Consider the following 20,884-nt stretch of genomic DNA (forward strand, 5'->3'; position numbering starts at 1 on the left):
AAAATGAAGTTTTTGTAAATAAGGGGCAGAGAGATTGAAGGAAAGGAAGGGGAATGGGGGGAAAAAGAATCAAGATATATCATGTACAGGTACAAATTCTCTATGATGAATGTTATTGTATAAGCTAAACCCAAAATGTGCTGTACTTATAACTTGTTCTCTTCCTGTAACACTTGTGTAATTGCCAGTTAAGTTGCAACCTTGTAACATACCCACCATGTAAACCCCTCCCTACCTCCCTGGTTCCTTTTATGAGGACAAACTGATCTTAAGACCCTTTTATAACTCCCTGCAGCCCCTGGCTCGGTGGCACACTTCCGGATGCTTTTCTGGGACAGTGTTACCGCTGAACTCACCTAATAAAGCTCTTCTTTAATTTTTTGGAGTCCATCATTTTTCTGCCCATATCAATCATTATGTATACCTAAGTTGTACCAATAGAAGTGTTTTAAGATGTAGTTATAAGACTATAAATTGTAATTATTCTTCAAGTTAAAAGCACACTTTTGCAGTCTCAATGGGCTTAATAAAAATAGAACAAAGTAGAAAGAGGGACATCATAAAATATTAAGAATATTTTAAAAGGAGTAAAAAGGTTAGAGGCCCATTTAAAATCTCCCTCTTTATGTCCACATTGACCAAAGCACGCCCAGAGGAGTGAGCCTAGGTATTATGTCCAGTTTACAAAATAATTACAGAAAGAAACAACCTTCAAAGCTATCTAGTCTTAAAAAGACAGAAGGCAAGAAGTTCACTTCAACTTTATTTGCAAATTCAATTTAGCAATTTAAGGTTGCAGTTCTTTTCTTACGCAGGTAATAGATAAATCCTAGAGTTACCACCAAGCCCACTAAGGCAGCCCCACCAGCCACTGCTTTTGAAGTAACATCTCCAGCAATCCCGGACCCTTTGGTGTCTACGACATCTGGAAAGGAAGCAGACATTCAAATTAAGGTCAGGTTGAAAAATTACATTGAAGCCTTATGTACTAAAGATTCCCCAGAGAATTATAAAAAATTATAAATTAAAGCTCAGCTTCAATAAACTGCTTTGGGAATTTTATAACAGGGTCTATGTCCTTATTCTGTAAACTAGCCTCCTCCTCTCCTGGTCCACATCCACTTTTCTCTGCCATTCCCACTTGCTTTTTCCAGCCTCAAGTCAGATAGACTGACACATGGAAAGGCCTTAGAATTCCCACCTATTTAATAGTGCATCTGATGCTAACAGATGTTGTTAACCATCCTCCCAGGGTGTGATCTCACATGTTAGGGATATAAAACTGCTTCATTTCACATTCTGGGCCAAAAAGTTAAGATAATTTTGGTAAGAATGTGGGAGAATAACAGCAACATAATATAAAATAGACTTGTGTAAGAGCAGCAAGTCTTTTGGCCTATCAATCCCACTAGAAATATATCCTGAATGTGTGCAGTAGGCAACATCCTCTTAGAGGATGGCATTAAGGACTCAGTGTGACAGTAACTATTGAAGTGGAAATCACCTAGATATCCAGGAATGCAGAACATGACTAAGGCACAGCCATGTGCAACCCTACATGGCCGAAACGGTGAGGTAGATAAAAGATAGCTAAGACAAGTAGTAACAGATCAATAGGTAGAACACATGATCCTAATTGAGTCTTTTGTATCTTCTTTCAGAAATCTTCAACAGAAGCCTCTCTGGAAAGGAAGACTGTTATTCTCTCGTTTAATTTATTATAAACATGTATTATACATAAATATTAAGCTTTGGAGATAACTCCAGGAAGTAACCTAGGCTTTAACTCAGTTACCTCTAAACGAAGAGTCATCTGAAAACAGGAGAATGGGTCCTGGGAGGCTGACTGTCATTTTGTCCCCTTCAGTGGCCTCTGTGGCTAGAGACAGATAAACATTGTGTTTGACCTTTTATTGTAAAATCAGGATGAATTGTTTGCGAAGTCCACAGAGCTGGCCAAGAACCCACCCAACTGACTCACTGGTAAAAGCAGACTGGCTAAGGAAAGTTTTCTTAGGTTCTGAGGACTAACAGAGTCATACTCATCCTTAAAACCTTCAATTGTGAAAGAATGAAGCTTTGTCTAAGTAAAAATCCCAGTAGCTGTGGTTGGGGGCTTTTACCTCTTCTGTGCCTAGATGAGGCAGGGCAGGTCACAGAACACAGAGGGGAGTCGGGAGAGAGCTGATTGCAGACTAAAGCTCTGCAGTGGAAATAGACCTGGAGACAGAAGAAAATTAGGTTGAACCAAAGCACTCACATTTAAACTGCCTCAAGTAGCTTCTTGATCACTTACCAGGGTAGAGAGTGCCTGATCCTCTGATACAAAGGCAAAGGTCTTCACGTCAAACCTCTGATAGTGTTGAGGATGGGTCACGGAGGAGCCAGCTGGATGGAAAGTGGTTTGGTAGTTATCCAGGTCGTATTCACAGCTAGGAAGTAAGCACCAGGGAAAGACATTAGTCACATGTACCCCTAACATGCATGTCTGTCCAAATTGAGTTATCTGGAGCTGAGGATTTAGTTCAGTGGCATAAGTGTCTGCCTGGCAAGCATGAGGTCATGAGTTTGATCCCCAGTACTGCAAAAAGAAAAAAAGAGTTATGTGCAACACCTTCAGGAGTACAGCCATGTCTACCTTCTATCAGCATCTTTTACTTTTAAGACCCAATCAATCTAATGCTACTCAGGAAACCATGAGTTGTACATGACAGTTGCATTCTTTTCTACTGTGCATTAAAATAAATACTTGTATGTTCATCAAGTATAGGTTTTATGTGTATCACTTTAGAAGACACTGGCTTTTGGAGTGCCTGACTGTATGAGTGCCTAGGAGTATATATTAGTGATGAGTAGAAAATCTCTGCTATCTTATGTTTTACATATTAGGAAGGTGAGGTCAGGGATTTAGCTCAGTGGCACAAGTGCCTGCTTGGCAAGTGCGAGGTTCTGAGTTTGATCTCCAGTACCAAAAAACATTAGGAGAGTAGGAGAGAACTTAAAGGACATAATATAGTAGGTGATAAATATTAAGGGAAAAGACCAAGGGAAAGGATAAGGAGGTTGAGGGTAGGCCTCTTTGGAGAAGGATTATTCAAATCAAGTCTTCCATGAGGTAAAGGAATGAGCTGCATAAATACACTGGCTGAGACAGGTGTGTATGTGGGGATTAAAAGCACAGCAACAGACTCTCCCACAGCACCAAGAAAGCTAAGATGCAGTTTGTCACAGGTGCATAGCCCTGGATAGGACCCTGCCTGTGGAACTGAGAGGACAAAGTCTATGCAGACATGCCTTTGCAAACTCCCGACATTATTGTGCCCAGTTCTTCTATCAAGTGAAAATTCTAGCCCCAGCTCTACTGCTTACCAAGTATTGCTTTAGGCTAGTTATTAGAGTGGCTAACTTGAGTTTCTTCATGAAATAAAGAGGAATGAAATAATGTCTCCACTGCAGGGTGAGGAGGCTCAGATGATGCATATGTAATATACAATGCCTGGCAAATAGTGTATGTTCAGTCAATAGATGAGGGGTAGAACTCCCATTTCTCTTGACAGAGTATTACAGTCAGACTCCTCTGCTGGAGGATCCCATTCTGTAGAAGTCCAGGGTAATAAGAAAGCACATGAACCACCATTATTCTGAGGACTGATGACTAAAACAAGGACTAAAGCCAGCCATTGGTAAACAAAGGTTCCCCTAAAACCCAAGAAGGGGTATTTTTCATCACAGGCAAATCCTGATGGATCAGCGGAAGCAGCCTTCTGGAGAGTACCTACCCATCCACGATAATATTCCACTGAGGGAGAGAAGCTGGGTCCATAGTGGATGTTGCCCAGCAGTCATCCAACACCAGCTTTATGTTGGGGTCATTCCTGTTGAGGACTCTAATTTCCATGTAAATTGGTTGGCGGAGGTATCTCACTATCGGGTACTCACTGTCTTTATAAGGTTGTTGGTAGGACTTATCTGAAATGAAACAGAAATCTCAGTATTCAAGTTAGGCGAGTTACAACATTATCTTCAGCATCAATACTGTTCCATTAGTCTGCCTGCATCAGAAAGTTCATTTTAGGGAAAGTCTCCCAAAGTATTTAAGCAAGTATCTTAAGCAACAATGCCTCACCTGGGTAGGTTTGCAAGATCAACATAAGTGGACCTGGTTTCACAGAGGCAACTGGAGGCGGAAGACTTTTGATGTTGGCATTTAGAAGCATGTTACCTCTTTTGTAATAGCACTTCACTGTCATTCTGCAAGAATGTGTAGGGGTGATAAAAAGTTTATGTTATCAGAGTTCTTGAATTTAAACTACAGTTAAAAAAAAAAAAACAAATAGCAACTGTAATCACACCTGAATTCACTATCTCTGGATATTTTGCTTGGAGGAAGATCTTTCCAAAGAGCATGAATTTCATTTTCATAGATAACTTTATCATCTTCAAACTTAAATGTTAGAGCAAGTGGGTTAATAGTTAATTCAAAGGCAAGTCTTGCCTTCCTATCATCTGCTAGTACTAACCTTACGCTTTGTCCCACATCCATTCAGGGGTATGTGAAACCGTATCAACTCCTCAGACTGAGCTGTGAAGATAGGCTGGCAGGATGAGCTCCCCACTCTGAGGGTACCCAAATTGAGAGCTGGCTTTGTTTGGTGGCTGTGGACCTCAAAGTCCATAAACCCATCTTGGGTACATAGCTCTTCGGTAACTAGAGAGAAGTGAAGGTTTGGAGAAAATGGGTTAAATAGAACGGACATTTTTCAGAGCACTTAAAACAGGACAAGAAAGTGATTCCTATCCCATCCAACCCTGGGTTATGAGAAAATCGTAAGTCATCAAGAGGTACCCAGATTTGTCCTAAATTTGCTTGGGGAAAACATCTGGATAAGCAAATTGAGTTACAAGTGAGCTTAAACACACTGTAAGGCAAGGAAAGGCCAGGAGACATGGAAAGAAGGGTCAGACAGGGTAAGATCACCGAGACAAGCCATGATGAGAAGCTCTGGTGACAAAGACTTACAATGGTTTTAAGAACAGTGCCTTATGTCTCTTAATATAAATTGAGTACTGACATGATCTTCAAAGTTTATTTTGGAGCATTTAAGATTTTTATATTATGGATATTCAACTGGTAATATGTAAATATTTCTGAAATCTGAAACTTTTGGTCCCAAGCATTTTGGATAATATCAATCTGAACTAACAAATCCTAAGTGGCTTGGGGGAAATAGAGGCAGGGATTGATTAACTTTTGTTATTTGAATTAACATGATATAAATGAGTGTAAACAGAAGCACAGAGGCAATGCTGAATGAGAGGAAATATCCACTCAGCAGTCCTTTTATAGTCTTTGTAGGTGTTTAAATGAAAAAGCTTTAAAACTTTTATATTCCCCTCTAAGGTGGTGAGCCCAAGTCTCTACCCCAGAATATCCGGATGAATTAACTATAGGACAGATAGCCTGAGATCTAGTTACATGAGGGCTTTAGAAACATACTTGGGGCCCCAGCAGAGCAGCCAGACTATCTGACTGGTCTTTAGTTTCTTCAAGTCAAGCCAGAATCAAAAGCCGAACTTTTGTAGATTTTCCCACTGTAAGAAAAAACAATACTTTACCTACAGAAACTGGTGACTCACAGAGACACTCGGGATCAATCACCAAGAATACTGTATCTAGTTGAAAGTAAAAGGTCAGCTTGAGTGAAGATAAGTAGAACTGATAGAGTAGGCACTTTTCAGAGAACTGAAATGAGAAAAGAATGTCAGTTCGTGGTCACAGCCTGTCTGGGGCCCAGAGCAGTCACAGGAGACAGGAAGAAAGTCCATTAAACACTTGCAGGGCATCCTCTAGACTATCTGGTTCCCTACTGAGCCAGGAAGAGAAACCCTATCACTTCCTCAAATCAGGATACTTTCCCAGGCAGGAAATGTATTCCTTTAAACTCATGCTCTGAAGTAGCCAGGGTTGTAAGTTCTTTGTCCTAGGCACTAAAGCTTTAATTAACAGATCAAATTCCAAAGAATGAAACTGCCAAGCTAAGTCTGAGTCAGAGACTATAGATGGTATAAAATACAAATACAAAACATACACCCTGACCTAACATTACTCTGGTGTCCATGGTAATTGCATCAGTCAAACTGGACTCAAAGAGGACCTGTTCTTAAAATAACAGATTTATCATTAAATGCTTAACAGGTAGTTGGTACTTGTCAAATGAACTGAACAAAAATTCTATTGCCAAAGTTAAAAAAGACTTCTTTGGTGTTAGAGAAAACCTGAGTTACTTGAAAATTCATTTATGCAAGCTGATCAAAAGAGGCTTTCTAAAGCTGGACCAAGATTATAATTTAAATCAGGCTTCCCGAGGTTCAGGGGTTGACAGGATCGTACTCTGGTTTTGAGAAGAGTTTTGCTGAAGTGTAGTCTCAAGCCATTTGTTGTTTCTATACCGATCCCGTTGTCTCGCAGCTGACTCATAGGGATGTTCCTGTTTTCAATGCTCACAGCTGTCAGCTTCCCAGGAAATTCTGGTATGCCAAGAGTCATATGAGTGGCATTGCACAACACAGACAGATCTGGAAGGGATGATTGACAGAATGCCCATTACCAGCCTTGATTAAAACCCCTAGAAAAATGTTCTCCTTTTGCAATTGTAGCTCCCCTGTGGTCTTACCTGCTGCACAAATAGCTTGTGAGGAGAAGATGATCTTCTGCCCAGGAGACACAAATGAAAACTTCAGAAGCGCCGTGTAGAGATGACTGTTACCTTGCTGGAGGGACAGTGTTTTTGCAGACAGTTGGTTGCTTACATCTCTTAACAATAAGAATTATCACGGCAAGCATACACACACACACACACACACACACACACACACACACACACACACACACTCACGCACTGTGTACTGTGTGGGTACCAGTGGTATGAAGACATTTTGGCCAGTGAGTGTTCAGAAGGTAATCTGGTCCTAATCTTGTCCTCTAATGTCTGGAATCCATTGTCATCTATAGGTGTGACCTGTAGCTGATTACTTGTAGGCAGAGAAGAGAAAGGGTCGGCCTTCATGACTATAGAATATCAGCAGTGAAAAATGCTATAGAATATTAGCAGCCTGCTTATGCTTAATGTGAAACAGGACTGTTCTTAAAATGGCTGACACTTGACACGTCTGTGCCAGGACCTATGCAAATACAGTCATTTCATTTATAATAGGAATAGTCGCAAACGTCAGACAATTTTGTCATTATGTGATCGTGGAGGACTTGCACAAACCTAAGTTGTATAGCCTACTACCTAGCTAAGATACATGACTGTGCTATACTTTTCATACAACTGGCAGTTCAGTAGACTTATTTACATCAATATCACTACTAACACGTGCGTGATATATTGTTACTATACATGTTACTATAGCTACAGCATAAATAGGCTTAAGAATTACACTCCATTGTAATTTATGTAAGCCACCATTGACCCAAACTTTGTTATGCAGCGCATAACTGTATTTAAACACATTAAGATATTTAATCTAGTGTTTCACTTTGGCACAGAACCTACTACAAAACAAGGCAATGTAACCCAAACATAACACCTGAAATTCATAAGATTTTTAGGAGTGTTCTTTCTTCTAGTTGTCATAGATACAAGTATATAGGAAAGGGGGAGAAGAGATTGAGATAAGGAACATATCTGTTTTGTTTACTGTTACATCTTTAATACCCAGTGAGGTACTTGGCACATAGGAGACATTAAAGTACTTGTTGAATGAGTTGTGTTGTCACTTAACTTGAAGACACCATTTATATAATGCTTAGACTTAGGAATACTTGTTTGTGACCATCTTTTGGTACCAGTAAGGCACACCTACCACATAGTGAGTTACTCCAGTGGCATTCAGGGGCACATGAAGGGTCATCTTTTGGCTGTCAATCAGGAGATTAAATCCTTCTCTTAGGGCTTCCTGCAGGGTCAGACTGTGTGCACTTGAAACATCACCAACTTCAATGATCCATCCTCTACTGGATTTGTTTGTCTAAAAAAAAAAATTTGTTTAAAGGACTGGTGCTCAGTCATTCAGGAGACTAATAATCCAGTGTTTTCAGATTAAAGTTTAAATGTCAGCTTTAACAGATTTCAGTGTTAGTAAGGCTGGTCATCTAAAGATTACTTTCATACCTCAGCATCATCGGCCATGCCACGAAGAACTTGTGGAAAGGAAAACTGGAAGAAAAAAAAAAAAAAAAAATCACATGAAGCTCTGATTTGGAGGAAAGAGTGTCTGAAATCATGCCACCTCTCAGTATGCAGAAAACTCCCAGTGAAATTGCTATGTTGTTTTTATACCAAGAATCCCAATTATGGGATGCAGTAGGCAAAACATCAGGCCTGTCATGAAATTCCATCTAACGGCATAACTAAGTTTCATCTCTTTGAGCTTCAGATACCAAAAGGTAACTGGAAGATCAAATTCCCTTCCAGGAGGTTAAGTTGAGACACTGGATTGCTCAATGTGCAGCCTCTTCCTGTGTCTATAGAAATGCACTTACATTGTCAGATTACAAGTGTTACTATTGGTTGTCTAGCATCAATGTTAGCCATAGTAAACTATGAACTTTTTGGAAATGTGATTGGGCTGTTTTGCTCATTTACAGTATTTATCATTTGAGACAGGGCCTGAAGCATGTCTGGTACTCAAATTGTTAAGTGATTATTAATACAATTGCCAATTCCACTTGAACCCTTTCCATTACTAGAAATTGTAAAGGCTGGGCCAGTTCTGAGGACACCCTATCAGGTGAATATTATTTTTCCATTTTGGACTTGGAAATGAAGCCTCAGTGTGGCTAGGAAAAAAAAGTCATAGTCACAGAGCAACATAGTGTTGAACTCCTGTCTGATTTCTAAGTCCACGTGGTTTTTTTTTTTTTTTTTTTTTTTGTCTTTTTGCTTTTTATTGGTACCAGGGATAGAACTCACGACTGCCTGCTTGCAAGGCAGGTGCTTATGCCGCTGAGCTAAATCCCCAGCCCCAGTCCACGTGTTCTTAGAACATTCTATTTTTCTTTCCTTTTGCCATGAGCAGTCTGATTTACTTACAGAAATGAAGTCTTTCATACAGACTGTGGATTCTGAAAGCTCGTGTAATTCTACTTGCACAGCCGGGCAGAAAAACTGGTGTATGGCATCCCCAGATCTTGAAGCAGCACTGTTATCCATGACTCTGATGTTCATCTGGTGCCCACCAGTCTATGTGAAAACAGCACAGAAGTAACAGAATTAAACGCTGGTACTTTGGTGGGAAAGGGAACTCCACAATCATGTCTGACCCCACACAGTGGCAAAACCTTTGAACTTATCAATACTGTGAGTTCTAATTTCTATGCCAGGAGACTAACGAGCTTTTTGAGATAGCCTGGTAAATAAATATTCATTGTCATAACAGTTTGACAATTCAAGATTAGAGAATTAATAGTTTTTTGTACTCCTCTTTTTCTTTTTATATTTATCCTATGTCTGAGTATTGTAGTCCTGAATGAATGGAAATGGTTATGGGGGTTTTACCCAGGTTATTCAAATTCACTCATTGAGCACCTAAGTAGTCACCATTGTGCCAGGCACTGCTATCTTTGAGGCTAACTTGACCTCAATGAAATTAGTCCAAAGCAGAGGTTCACTAACCTTCTATTGAACGTAACTGTTTTAGACTCTGAACCAAATCCATAGAATTTAAATATATTCTTAGAAGAATCATCCTTAGGTCAATGGCCTTTTTAAAAAGTTTATTGGATATATTTGGCCACACATAGGCTGCAATTTGCAGACCCTTGGTCCTTTGAAGCTGGGAAGAGGGGAAAGTGTAATACCTAAGTATTTTCACAACAGGCAGTGATTATTTCATCAGGCATTCACAAAGGGCCTAACAGACCACACCACGTACAGTGCAAGCCTGTTTCCAGAGGAGGGTCTAAAAGTTATCTGCACAGAACTTAAATTCTATACTACATGGGATACTTTTATCAGGATCAGATGATGTGACCTATTAAACTTGAAGATTACCAGAACTCACCTCAGACCTGCATCAGCTAAAGTCAATTAAATCCCTACCTTCCAAACTCCCCAGGTGATTCTTTGTATTCTAAAGCTTGAAAAATTTTGATTTTGGTTTTTTGACACGATCTCACTATGTAGTCTTAAACTCACTATAGAGACAAAGCTAGCCTCAAATTTGTCAGGCCTCCTGCCCTCAGCCTCCCAAAGGCATCACACCTGGCTAAGCGTGAGAACTGTGTGACAGTTTGCCTTTATTACTCCTAACAGCTTTGATTGGGCAACACTGTTTCTTGGCAATAGAGAAACCCTTATGATATAGCTACCAGTTACTTTCTAACACCTGCTTTTAGGCTACAGGTTCTCTATTTGCTAGCATCAAAATACCTTTCCATCTATTTTTAAAATCTAAGTTCCACAGTCTTCATCTGTACCGTGTAATTAATCTTTAAACTTTAGAGAGGGTACCACTGTTGCTATTTTCCAGCAGGCAGAGAGAAGCTTAGGAAGGTTAGGTAAACTTCTTAGAGGTCACACCTACATGGCACCAGGGCTAGAGCTCAAGAACACAATCACTCAAACCCAGGGCTTCTCAACATTACCAGTTCAGGCCTGATCACTGTTAATGTGGGACTTCCTGGGTAATACAGGATCTGAGCAACCTCCTTGGCTTGTACCCCTTAGTTGTCAGTAGCTGCCTCCACCCCACTTCCAGTTAGGATAACCAGAAATATATCCCATATTTTCAGTTGTCCTCCAAGCAAGTTAACAGTCAGCATATGCACACACACACACACACACACACACACACACACACACACACAGTTTGGGAATCACTGCTCTGTTTCAAAACCTAAATCCTTAGCCACGAAGTTTACTACAGTAGTTACGGACTTATTACTCCTCAATTCCATCCTCAAAAGCAATTACTTACCACTCTCCTGGAACATGTCTCATATGGGGCCTTCAGGATGAGCATTTCGGAGTCCAGGACATAAGTACAGTTCATCATTTCCACACCAAAGGGATCTACAGAAACCAGAGCAGGATAGAGAAGCAGGAAAGAGATAGGAGGGCTGAGGGGACAGTTCAGTGAGTCTGCCAGAGGCACACTTAAGACTGCCAACCCACTTCTAAGGTACTTCAGTCACTTTACTTTTGACCAAACAGGTGCTGTAACTCAAGCTTGGAGATGCTATGAATTGCAGCCAAGAATTTCCCAGGAGATTCTAGTAGAAGACACTTCTTAGGAAACATAGGTTTTTCTGCTCTCAGTGGCATCAGGGAGTTGAATGCAAGTTGCTCCAGAGTTTGAGTTTTCTGGGCAGCAAACAAATAGGACTGGCCCCGAACCAAAGCTTTTTGACTAATAGGAACCAAGTTAGAGATAGTATATGTTACCTACCCACCACAGATGCTCGCCATTTCTTGATGTCAAGGCTTCTTGAAAACTGAACTGTTAGTCCATTTTCATTGCAAGTAACAATACCTGGAGAGCAAAGGAAACACTTGGGATCGTTTTGAGCTACAAGAGGCATAATTCCTATAGAATACATGTGTAGAGAGGCTCTTCCTCCCCAATAGTCAAAGGAGGACACCAGTGGAGAGAGGCAATGATTATTCCCTATCCTCAAGAATTCATAAATTGTAAAGACAAACTACAATTCAATATACCAAGAACTATAAGGAAGGTATCAAACACCCAAGGTTTTCTGAAACTCCAAGAATCAGTCTGATTCAGGGGAAACAAAACAAAACAAAACAAAACAAAACAAAACAAAAAACCCTGTAGAAGCCAAATCAAAACCTTGGCAATGGAGGTGACTGGGGTGGCAATATTGTCTGAAGAACTGAAAACTAAAAGCTTTGTCTACAGCTTCTTCAAATTGAAGTTAAGAAAAACACCCTAGGCGCTGGGGATTTAGTTCAGTGGCATAAGCAACCTGCCTTGCAAGCAGGCGGTCCTGGGTTTGATCCCCAGGTGCCGATTAAAAAAAAAAAAGAATACCCTAGGTTAAGCCCCAGGGCATATTTTTCCCTTTGGCACAAATTCTGCCAAAGACCTGTCTTTTTGCAACCTTTGGTTCAGATGAAAGTCTTTTTTTTAAAAAGCCCTTGTAGTTTTAAGTGGAAGAGCTCCAGTTTTGCCTGTTACGGTGATGCTTTCTTGAAACACAGTTTGAAGCTGAAGACTTACTGGTCCTAGAGGTGGGGGCTTAGTGTTATGGCTTGCTGTTCTGCAGATGCCCTACAGCCTGAGGCAGTGGAGGGGAGGAGGGCTGGAAAGTAGTGCAGCATTCTTTCAAACTTTTTCCTTTAGCTGACATAGCAGACTCATAGCCAGGCAGAGAAAAGATTTAGTAACTTGACCAAAGAGGGGACGGGGGTGCATTGTCTGTATGGTGCTTGGTCAGCCAGACACTCTACCTGCCAACAGGATTTCCCTCACTCGAGAGGCATACCTGGGGAGGGAGGGTTCAACTGAGGAAGATCAACTGAATTCACTGAAGTCACAAGAGTGAAGAAGAGATAAAATGACCTGTAGATGCAAGAAAACAGGAGAGGGAGTTAAGAATGCATTTAAGCAAAGAAGGCCATTAAGTCCCCTTCCCAGCTCCAGTGCTCCTCACCTCCAGGCTGCCGTAGAGCAGCTTGGGAAACTCACAGAACCTCCTCTCTGCCTGGACGCCATTGCAAAAGGCACCAGGCAGACAGTGGGCTGCTCTGTGCTCTTATGGCAAGAAGCAGGATGAAACCCCACCCTCTTGCAACTGAGGGCACCTGAGTCTTCACCCACGCTCCCCGCTCAGCTGAGAGGGAGGGGTTTTGGAAGGAAGTGGCATTTGGCCTTCCTGACACTTGCCTTGAATATTCTGCTAACTGCTTCTGCAGGTCAGGCATGAAATCAGTTTCCTGAAACTGAGTCCAGGTGAGTGAATTAGTGTTTGTCCTCCCCCATAAAAACAGGTAAATTCATCATCTTTTGGACAAAATATTAACAACTCCAATGTAGAGCGAAAGGGGATCATAGGCCTTATTGAGGAAGAGCTATTATTCATTTAAACCATTAAATCTTTCTTTAACCTCTAATCTTCTTGCCAGTTGAAGAAGTCACTCTTGAAATATGTACTTTAAAAATGTTTTAATGAAGTATTATTTACTTCCAAGTATAAAGATTTAAATATACTGCAAAAAATGCAGACAATTAAAAAGAAGGATTAGAGAAAGATAAATATCATCCATAATTTTGTTACCACTGTTTAGATAAGTAGTTTTATAGACTTTTTACAGACACCAGAAGAGTTAAGAAGCACCATAGTGGGGACAGATGGATGAGACTACAAAACAATTACCTGGGTACTGTAAACTATTTTTTGTTTTGTTTTTGAGACAGGGTCTCACTTTTTAGTCCATGCTGGCCTCAAACTCACGGCACTCCTTATGCCTCAGCCCCCCAAGTGTTGGGATTACAGGCCTGTACCACCATACCTGGCTGGGCACTGTAAACTGTTACCCTTTGTAACATGGGGTGTTTCAACAGATGTTTTATGAGATTCTCATGAAACTATAGGAGCAAAATGTTTGCATGAAATGAGAAGTTGTTACCAAGGGGGGAAAAAACCTAAATAAGCCTTCTAGCCTCACTTTCTCTTAGTTAACTTAAAATCATTAATTTTGGAAGCCACACGGTTGGACATTATTAGTTTCTAATGAGCTTTGCTAAGATAATGCTTTATGATAACAGATTAGTTCCCAGGGACCAGAAGGCCACTTTTGCTTAGGACACTGTCCCTTTACATGGACCTACAGATGTTTGATAGTGTCTAAAATGGATAAAATGCATGACATCTCTCTCTTCAAATTGTGTCTGTCTCCTTTGTTGTCTTAACATTTAAGTTAGATTCTAATCATCTCTGAACATAGACATGTTCATCATTTAAGAAATGCTCTATCCAAGGCTATGACACAGCCTTAGCCTGGCCTCCTGCTAGGTGGAGCTGGTTTGTGCTTCTTCTACCCTTTCTGAGCTTTTCAGCTGCTCAAGCACTAAAATCCTTCAGCCCCAATGTAAGTCCCGTATGTGTCTACAAGACGGTGACACCAATTATGAGTAGCTCAGCAGTTCCTGGGTAAACATAACTGCCCATCGCCCCAAGTACAAGGCTAGAATCTTTTGCATAGGATGATGATGCCAGATGCACCAAGTTTCAACTGCTTTTAGGACAAGTTTACCATGATCAGCAATGTAGTCCAAAAAGAGACATCTGTCAAAATCTAACCCCTGGTCAGTGAAAATGACCAGACTTTAGCCCACTCCAGAAAATCAATAAAAAATTCACTGCTTTGCTGGTATTGGTCATCTCTCTTGATCAGCTGACAAGTTCCTTCAGCCAAACCTCCAAATTCAGGTGACATTCCTTCTTTACCCAATCTGTTATAAAGCTCTGCTTGGACAGGAGTGTGTATACTTGCAATATTTAACCCAGTCTCATTTTTATAGTCTTTTCTGTCAAAAGATCTTGTTCAGTATCATTACCATATGCTATTTAAAAAGTCTAAATACTGTTTTGTAACTTGCTATTATCACTTTCAACATTTTATGACATTTCTGTATCACATATAAAGATCTCCATCATGATTTTTTAAGGTTGCACAGTATTCAGTGTTTAGCTAAGTCAGTTCTTATTCCATTGTTCCTTATCAAAGTGCATTAAGATGAGTTTCAGTTTTTCATCATTATAAACAATAAATGAACATTTTCCTGGCTAACCCTTAGCATGAATTCCTGGAAATACAATTCCTGAGTAAAAGACAGTAAGTAAGAATGCCACATTATGTAGCACTTTGGAGTTTATATACAGAGAAACAAGCAAGTAACATGCCCAGGCTCTGATAATTGAGTATCAGGGCCAAATTGAGAACTCAGATTTCCTGGAACCTGATCTACATGTCTTTTTATCGTCTCTTACTGTTTTATGAGATATATAAATGCCTGCAATTAACCATAACAGGTAAATTACCTGTTTTATGAGATATATAAATGCCTGCAATTAACCATAACAGGTAAATTACCAATTACCATAACAGGTAAATTATGTCCTGTCTTTGTTACTTTTCTCTCATTGTTGAGACAAAATACTCAATACCCAAAATTAAGGAAGGGAAGGTTTATTTAGGTCACAGTTTCTAGAAGTTTCAGTCTATAATCAGCTGGCTCCAAAACAGGGTGGCATGGCACAGGGACAATACTTTGAGATGGCAGAAACAGCAAAAGCAACAAGAGGAAAAAGGGAGAGAGCAGGCTTCTTCTCCCTTATATTACAAACAGGCTATCCTACCTAGGGCTGGTGCAGTGCTCATAGCATCTCCCTTACCCTTTTCTTGCACAGGATGAGGATGTTTACAAAGTGAAGAGCCTGGCCCTCTGCTAAGTCACTTTGTTAAACTTCTAAACTTCTCAAGTTGACACAATGTTTCAACCATTACATACTCCTAAACTCTACGCAGATAGCAGTGTAGTATTTGCAATTATGATTCATGATCACCATGGTGAAATGAGGAATAATCTGTATTCTATTATAGCCATCAAAAATACTATTGTAGGTTAGATTAGTATTTCCTCAGTTTCCTGATCAAAAGGATCACTTGAGACTTTCCTGAATGTCATGAATTTCTGGGCTGCACCCAAAAGCTGCTGATTTAGACTCTCCAGGAAATGGACCTGGAAATATAGGCTTAACAAGCACTGCAGGTGATTTTAATAATCAGAAAAATCTGGAAAATACCGGAGGGAGGTAGACAAGGATAAGAGTAGTCACCAGTGGCAACTTTATTACTGTAGTAAATTGATTAGATTACATTCCAGTGGAACTGGAGAGAGGAGGCAAATTACAAATAAACAGATTTAAGTGGATGTCAAGATGGTAAAAAGATTTTGTTTCAGAGCAGAAGCATGATGACAACAGTTACTCCTTCTAGGCAAGTTTTCCCACCACATATGTAAAGGTGATTTATTACTACAATGGTTGAGATGTGATAAGAGTACATTAGAGGGAAGAGTGTGGATGTGAGACTCAGAGACCTGCTGAGAAGGTGGTCAGAGAGGTGATGGGTTCAAGTGTCTTTTGGGCTTCCCCTAGACCTCGCTGCCTCTAAAGATGCTACCTTTTTCTCCAGAATAAGAAGTTTTACCTTGGAAAGCACAGTTTTGATCAGATCCTCACACTGGGAACTCCTGGAGGCTAAAGGGCAGCATAGGAGGTGGAGAGAAGAAAATCCATTGTAGGACTGGTGGAGATGAGTGCACCAGACATGAACTTTATCTGCCTCTCCTGACCTAGACCAGTGTGTGTGTGTGTGTGTGTGTGTGTGTGTGTGTGACAGCCACCACCAACTGGCCCCAAGAAAACAGAAATCAGTTTGTGGGATTCTACTCTAGCAAAGTCCTCCATCCTGGCTTGGGAATGCAAATATGATCAGTGCAGCCAGCTTTGAAAATGAAGTAGAAGCTATAAATATTTGTTGCTGTTATTTGTTTATTTTTTGGAATTTAACTTAGGACCTCATGTTTGCCAGGCAGGTATTGTGCCACTGAGCTATATGTCCAGCTGAAAATGGAGTAGAAATGGTTGTTCCATGATAGCATGATGTCTTATTATCAGTAGACAGAAAAAAACCAAAGTCTCTAACATTGGTTGATTCTTAATACTCCACTAAATAAGCAGTGTGTGTTTTTCATATTTTCATACTCTTTCAGTATATGTTTTTCATATTCTTTTTCAAAGCGCCATTTAAAGTTAGCTAATTTGTGACTACAAAGTCTTCCCTCTCCTTTTCTCTGAATGCCTGAGGATAATGGGGTCACTTTTGTCCTGGATAGTCACAGAGCGTTTCCCGAGGGGGTTTTATGTTACTCTTAGGCATATAAAAAAGTTTCTGGCTCTGTTGTTGTGGCATTTGGGCTCTCCTTTCTGCAGTGCGGTTCTTATCATCAACAATTCATTACTCTTAAGTACCCAGTATGTTCTGTCTTGTTTTCCACAATTGTAAAAAACATTAATTGAAGATAATCTAAAGGAAATAATTAGACAAACTGTGTAACATGCTTCAGCCACTAAAAGTGATCCTATGGATTCATGAGGTATGAAAGCTGATATGAAAGATGTCCTCCATAACATTAGGGTTTCAGAGAAGTATAATTATTATGTTTTGCTCTTAAAAAAGAGAAAAATGTACTTGTGTGTCTCTTTGTTTATTTGGGTATATAAATATATTTGCATTTAAAGACGTAATGTCACCCAGTGGAGGAGACAGAGCAAGTGATTGTGCTCAAGAGGCTGTGCTGGGGATTTACAAACATTGTTGGCCCTGATTTGTTTGTGTTCTTGATTCCTGGTTTCAGATATGTTTAGTATTATTCCTGATAGTAGGAACCGGCAAGTAGGAGAATAGATGACTCCTGGATTGTTTTTTTTATTTATTTACATATTGCCTTATTTACTTCTATTTTGATGGTTTTGGTGATAACAGATTAGAATAATTTTAAAGCAATAAAAAATGTTATGACTTGTATCTAAATTTCTTCCCAAAGCCTCATGAGGTCATAGGTGAGTAGTTTTGAAGGTGACTGAATCAGGGTATGTGAATGTGGATTAAGGGTATGATACTGAGATTAAAGGTATGGAAAATGCAAGGCCCACCAATAATTAAGCTTATGGCCTGGATGGAATATAAAGGGACGGAAAGAAGGCAGATTTAGGACTTCCTGCTTTCTGCCTTCCTTGCCTTTCATGGGTGGTTTCTCCTCTGGATGCCGCTCTGCAGTGCCGCCCCGCCTTGGAGCCAACTGACTATAGACCGAAACCTGAATGAACCATGACCTGAAATAACCCTGACCTCTTTTACCTTGTGGGTGTCAAAAATAAGAAAGAGTAACTAAAACACAGCAACAATAGCAAATTTGATTTTTATCTGGGTGATCTAGAGATGTTAAAGAACCAAAAACTCATGGGTCAAAACTCAATGGTTCAAAGGTGCAGTATCAAAATGAATGAATTTAGAATATGAGGATTCCAAATAAAATCAAGGTCACTATCACTGAATGGAGGCATTCAATCTAAAGAGGTTTTATGATTTGTCCAAGATCATTTACCAAGACAGAGCTACAGTGAAAAACCAAATCTACTGATTCCTCCCTGGCCTCTCAATTCATTTTGATTTTCTGTGTGTATCCATGAGGCATGTTTTAAAACTGCTTTTTTTACAGATCATAAAGCTTTAAAAGTACAAGATGACATTCATTGGAATTTAGTTGTATGAAACAAGAAATACAGAGACTTCCATCAGTTATGCTAATACAGATTAAAATAACTTGCAAATATCAAATATGAATTTAATTAGGAAAAGTAAGACTATGTCAATGAGTATATTCTCATAACTATCTGACTATGCAATGTTAATTCCATGTTTAGACAGATTCAAGTTGAACAAGCCTCCACACCCCCCACAAATCCATTTTATTTCAAAGAGAAAAAAGTTTAAAATTATCAAAACACAACAATCAGGTACAATAATGGTACATGCATTGCACATTACCATCCCCAAATCAATCACTCAGAGCACAAGACATCTGAATTCAATTGTCTGAACATTGCAAACCTTTCTCTTCAATAAACTCAGGGAAATCAATAGTACAACTATCATAACTACATTCTATATATACATATATATATTATTTCTTTCAGTTTCTCACAGTAGTGAGACAAGATAATGTTTACACATGCATGTCTTTTTTCTTTCACTTATGAGTATGCTCTTAAGCTGCATCCATTTACCTATAAAAGTATCAAGCTTCTTTATGACTGAGTAGTACTCCATTGTGTAAAAGTACCTCATCTTTTTTATCCAATCCTCAGTCAATGGGCATTTAGGTTGTTTCCAAAATCTGTCTAATACAAATTGTGCTGCTATGACCATTGATGCACATATATTACACTAGTACAATATTTTTTAAATTCTTCTGTGAAGATACCCAAAAGGGAAGTAGTTAGGTCAAATGGGACCTCCGACCCTAGTTTTTTGATGAATCTCTACACTGATTTCCACAGTGGTTGCACCAGTCTACACTCCCACCAACAGTGAAGAAGGGCTCCATTTTCCCTACAGTCTTACCAGCATTTGTTATAGGTTGATTTTTTGATGATAACCATTCTTTTGGGGATGAGTTGGAATCTCAGTGTTGTACTTTGCATCTCTCAAATGACCAGTGATGCTGAACATTTTTTTTCATATATTTATTTGCAGCTTGTATTGTTTCATCTGAGACGTGTATATTTATCTCAGATGCCCATTTTGGACTGTGTTTTTAAATCTGGGAGGACTGATTTTTTAGTTCTTTATATGTTCTTGATAGCAATCTTGTGTCTGAGGGACAGCTGGCAAACATTTTCTCTCACATTGTGGGTTATCTCTTCACTGTTGGATTCTCTTGCTGTGCAAAGACTTTTCAATAACATGAGATCCCAGTTGTTGATTCTTTGTGACAGTTTCTATGCAATTGGGATTTTGTTTGTAAATTCTTTGCCTATACCAATGTCTTCAAGAGTTTTATCTGCTTCATCTTCCAGCAGATTTAATGTTTCTTTTTATTTTATTTTATTTTAAAGGACAAGACAGAACAAAGCCAATCGAGACAATGTAGTGAAATTGGTACAGAACTTCACAGCAGGATACCAGGATAACAGTAATAGGTACCATAGTATATCTTGTTATCTTCGCAATAGTTGTCCAGTCAATTAGATATAGCACAATCAAATCAAAAGTAGAACATTATAAAATCAATCGAGAGAGAATATTGATTAGAGCAAAACCAATTAATCATAAACAAAACAAAACAAAAAACAGTGAAAACAATATTTGCCTTCAACCAGAAGATAGAAAAAAATTCTTGCCTGATGCTCAGACCTCTGCCCCCAGTTGCTAACGGGGGGGGGGGGGGGGGGGGTTGGGATGTTTGATTCTCAGCCCACGTGCCAGTAGGCTCCCGGGAGCTGCTGATTCTCCTCCTGGCTTGTGCCAGGGCACTTACCAAGAGGATAAGTGAATTGCTTTCTTGGTCAGCTGCCTAAGTTCCACCATGGCCAGATCTCAGGAGCTGTAGACTGTTAATGTTTCTTTTTAAATATGTAGATCTTTGATCCATTCTGAATTTAGTTTAGTGCCTGGTAAAAGTCTAATTTTACTCTTTAGCATGCACAGAGCCAGTTGTTCCAGCACCATTTATTAAAGATATTATCTTACTTCCAGCAAATGTGTTTGCCACCTTTGTCAAAGACAAGATGGCCTAATGTGTCTGGAGTTGTTTCTGCATCTTCTAATCTGTTCCATTGATCTTTGAGTATGTTTTCTCTTTTTTTGTCAGTACCATGTTGTTTTTATTATAGTTGCTGTCTTAGTTACTTTATGCTCGTCGTTGAGACAAAATACCTGAAGCCCAAAGTTGGGAAAGGAAAGGTTTATTTCTTACAGTTTTTGGAGGTTTCAGTCCACACTCAGTTGGCTCCAAGACAGGCAGGCATGGCTGGGCTGCAGTTCATGGCAGCCGGAAACAGCAAACTCGAACCAGCAAAGAGAAAGACACACCTTCTTCCTGCCATTACATCACATCCTGGCTCCACCCCTATGTGGGTGGAGCACTGCCACCATCAATCCAAGCACTATACAATGAACCATCACAAATGAACAATGCAAACTCATGAGTCCTGGGGGACACAAACACAAACCATGACAGTTGCTTTATAGTATAATTTCAAGTCAGAAATTATGATGCTACCTGC

The 20,884-nt window shown here is 39.7% G+C and overlaps 2 protein-coding genes across 2 annotated transcripts in view; one reads left to right on the top strand and one right to left on the bottom strand.

The window, feature by feature from the left end:
* Nucleotides 1–764: 764 nt before the first annotated feature.
* Nucleotides 765–12,822, bottom strand: Zp2 (zona pellucida glycoprotein 2). Its single transcript, XM_063226641.1, has 18 exons — nucleotides 12,680–12,822; nucleotides 12,512–12,588; nucleotides 11,455–11,538; nucleotides 10,984–11,078; nucleotides 9,099–9,248; nucleotides 8,178–8,222; nucleotides 7,870–8,034; nucleotides 6,675–6,771; nucleotides 6,392–6,576; nucleotides 5,617–5,743; nucleotides 4,521–4,708; nucleotides 4,353–4,444; nucleotides 4,127–4,251; nucleotides 3,780–3,969; nucleotides 2,297–2,432; nucleotides 2,124–2,220; nucleotides 1,796–1,879; nucleotides 765–925 (listed from the first exon to the last, which is right to left on the bottom strand). The coding sequence occupies exons 1-18, from the start codon at nucleotides 12,739–12,741 to the stop codon at nucleotides 780–782; spliced, it is 2,145 nt and encodes a 714-aa protein (XP_063082711.1). The 5' UTR covers nucleotides 12,742–12,822; the 3' UTR covers nucleotides 765–779.
* A 67-nt stretch (nucleotides 12,823–12,889) lies between these two features.
* Nucleotides 12,890–20,884, top strand: part of Anks4b (ankyrin repeat and sterile alpha motif domain containing 4B) — a 29,560-nt gene continuing 21,565 nt past the window's right edge. Inside the window, exon 1 of the mRNA XM_003477802.4 lies at nucleotides 12,890–12,978. The gene's annotated coding sequence lies outside the window, so the exon portion shown is untranslated. The remainder of the gene's footprint in view (nucleotides 12,979–20,884) is intronic.

This window comes from Cavia porcellus, unplaced genomic scaffold (assembly GCF_034190915.1).
Source record: "Cavia porcellus strain 051 isolate PalLab524CR breed Dunkin Hartley unplaced genomic scaffold, mCavPor4.1 scaffold_16, whole genome shotgun sequence".
Taxonomy (NCBI): domain Eukaryota; kingdom Metazoa; phylum Chordata; class Mammalia; order Rodentia; family Caviidae; genus Cavia; species Cavia porcellus.

Bases quoted from the DNA above. Each gene is read 5' to 3' on its own strand.
- Zp2 (XM_063226641.1), bottom strand. From the start codon at position 12,741: ATGGCGTCCAGGCAGAGAGGAGGTTCTGTGAGTTTCCCAAGCTGCTCT. The intron at 6,577-6,674 runs GTAAGACCACAG...CATCCCTTCCAG, and splicing joins ACAAGCTATTTGTGCAGCAG to ATCTGTCTGTGTTGTGCAAT. The intron at 2,221-2,296 runs GTAAGTGATCAA...TTCTGTCTCCAG, and splicing joins ATCAGGCACTCTCTACCCTG to GTCTATTTCCACTGCAGAGC.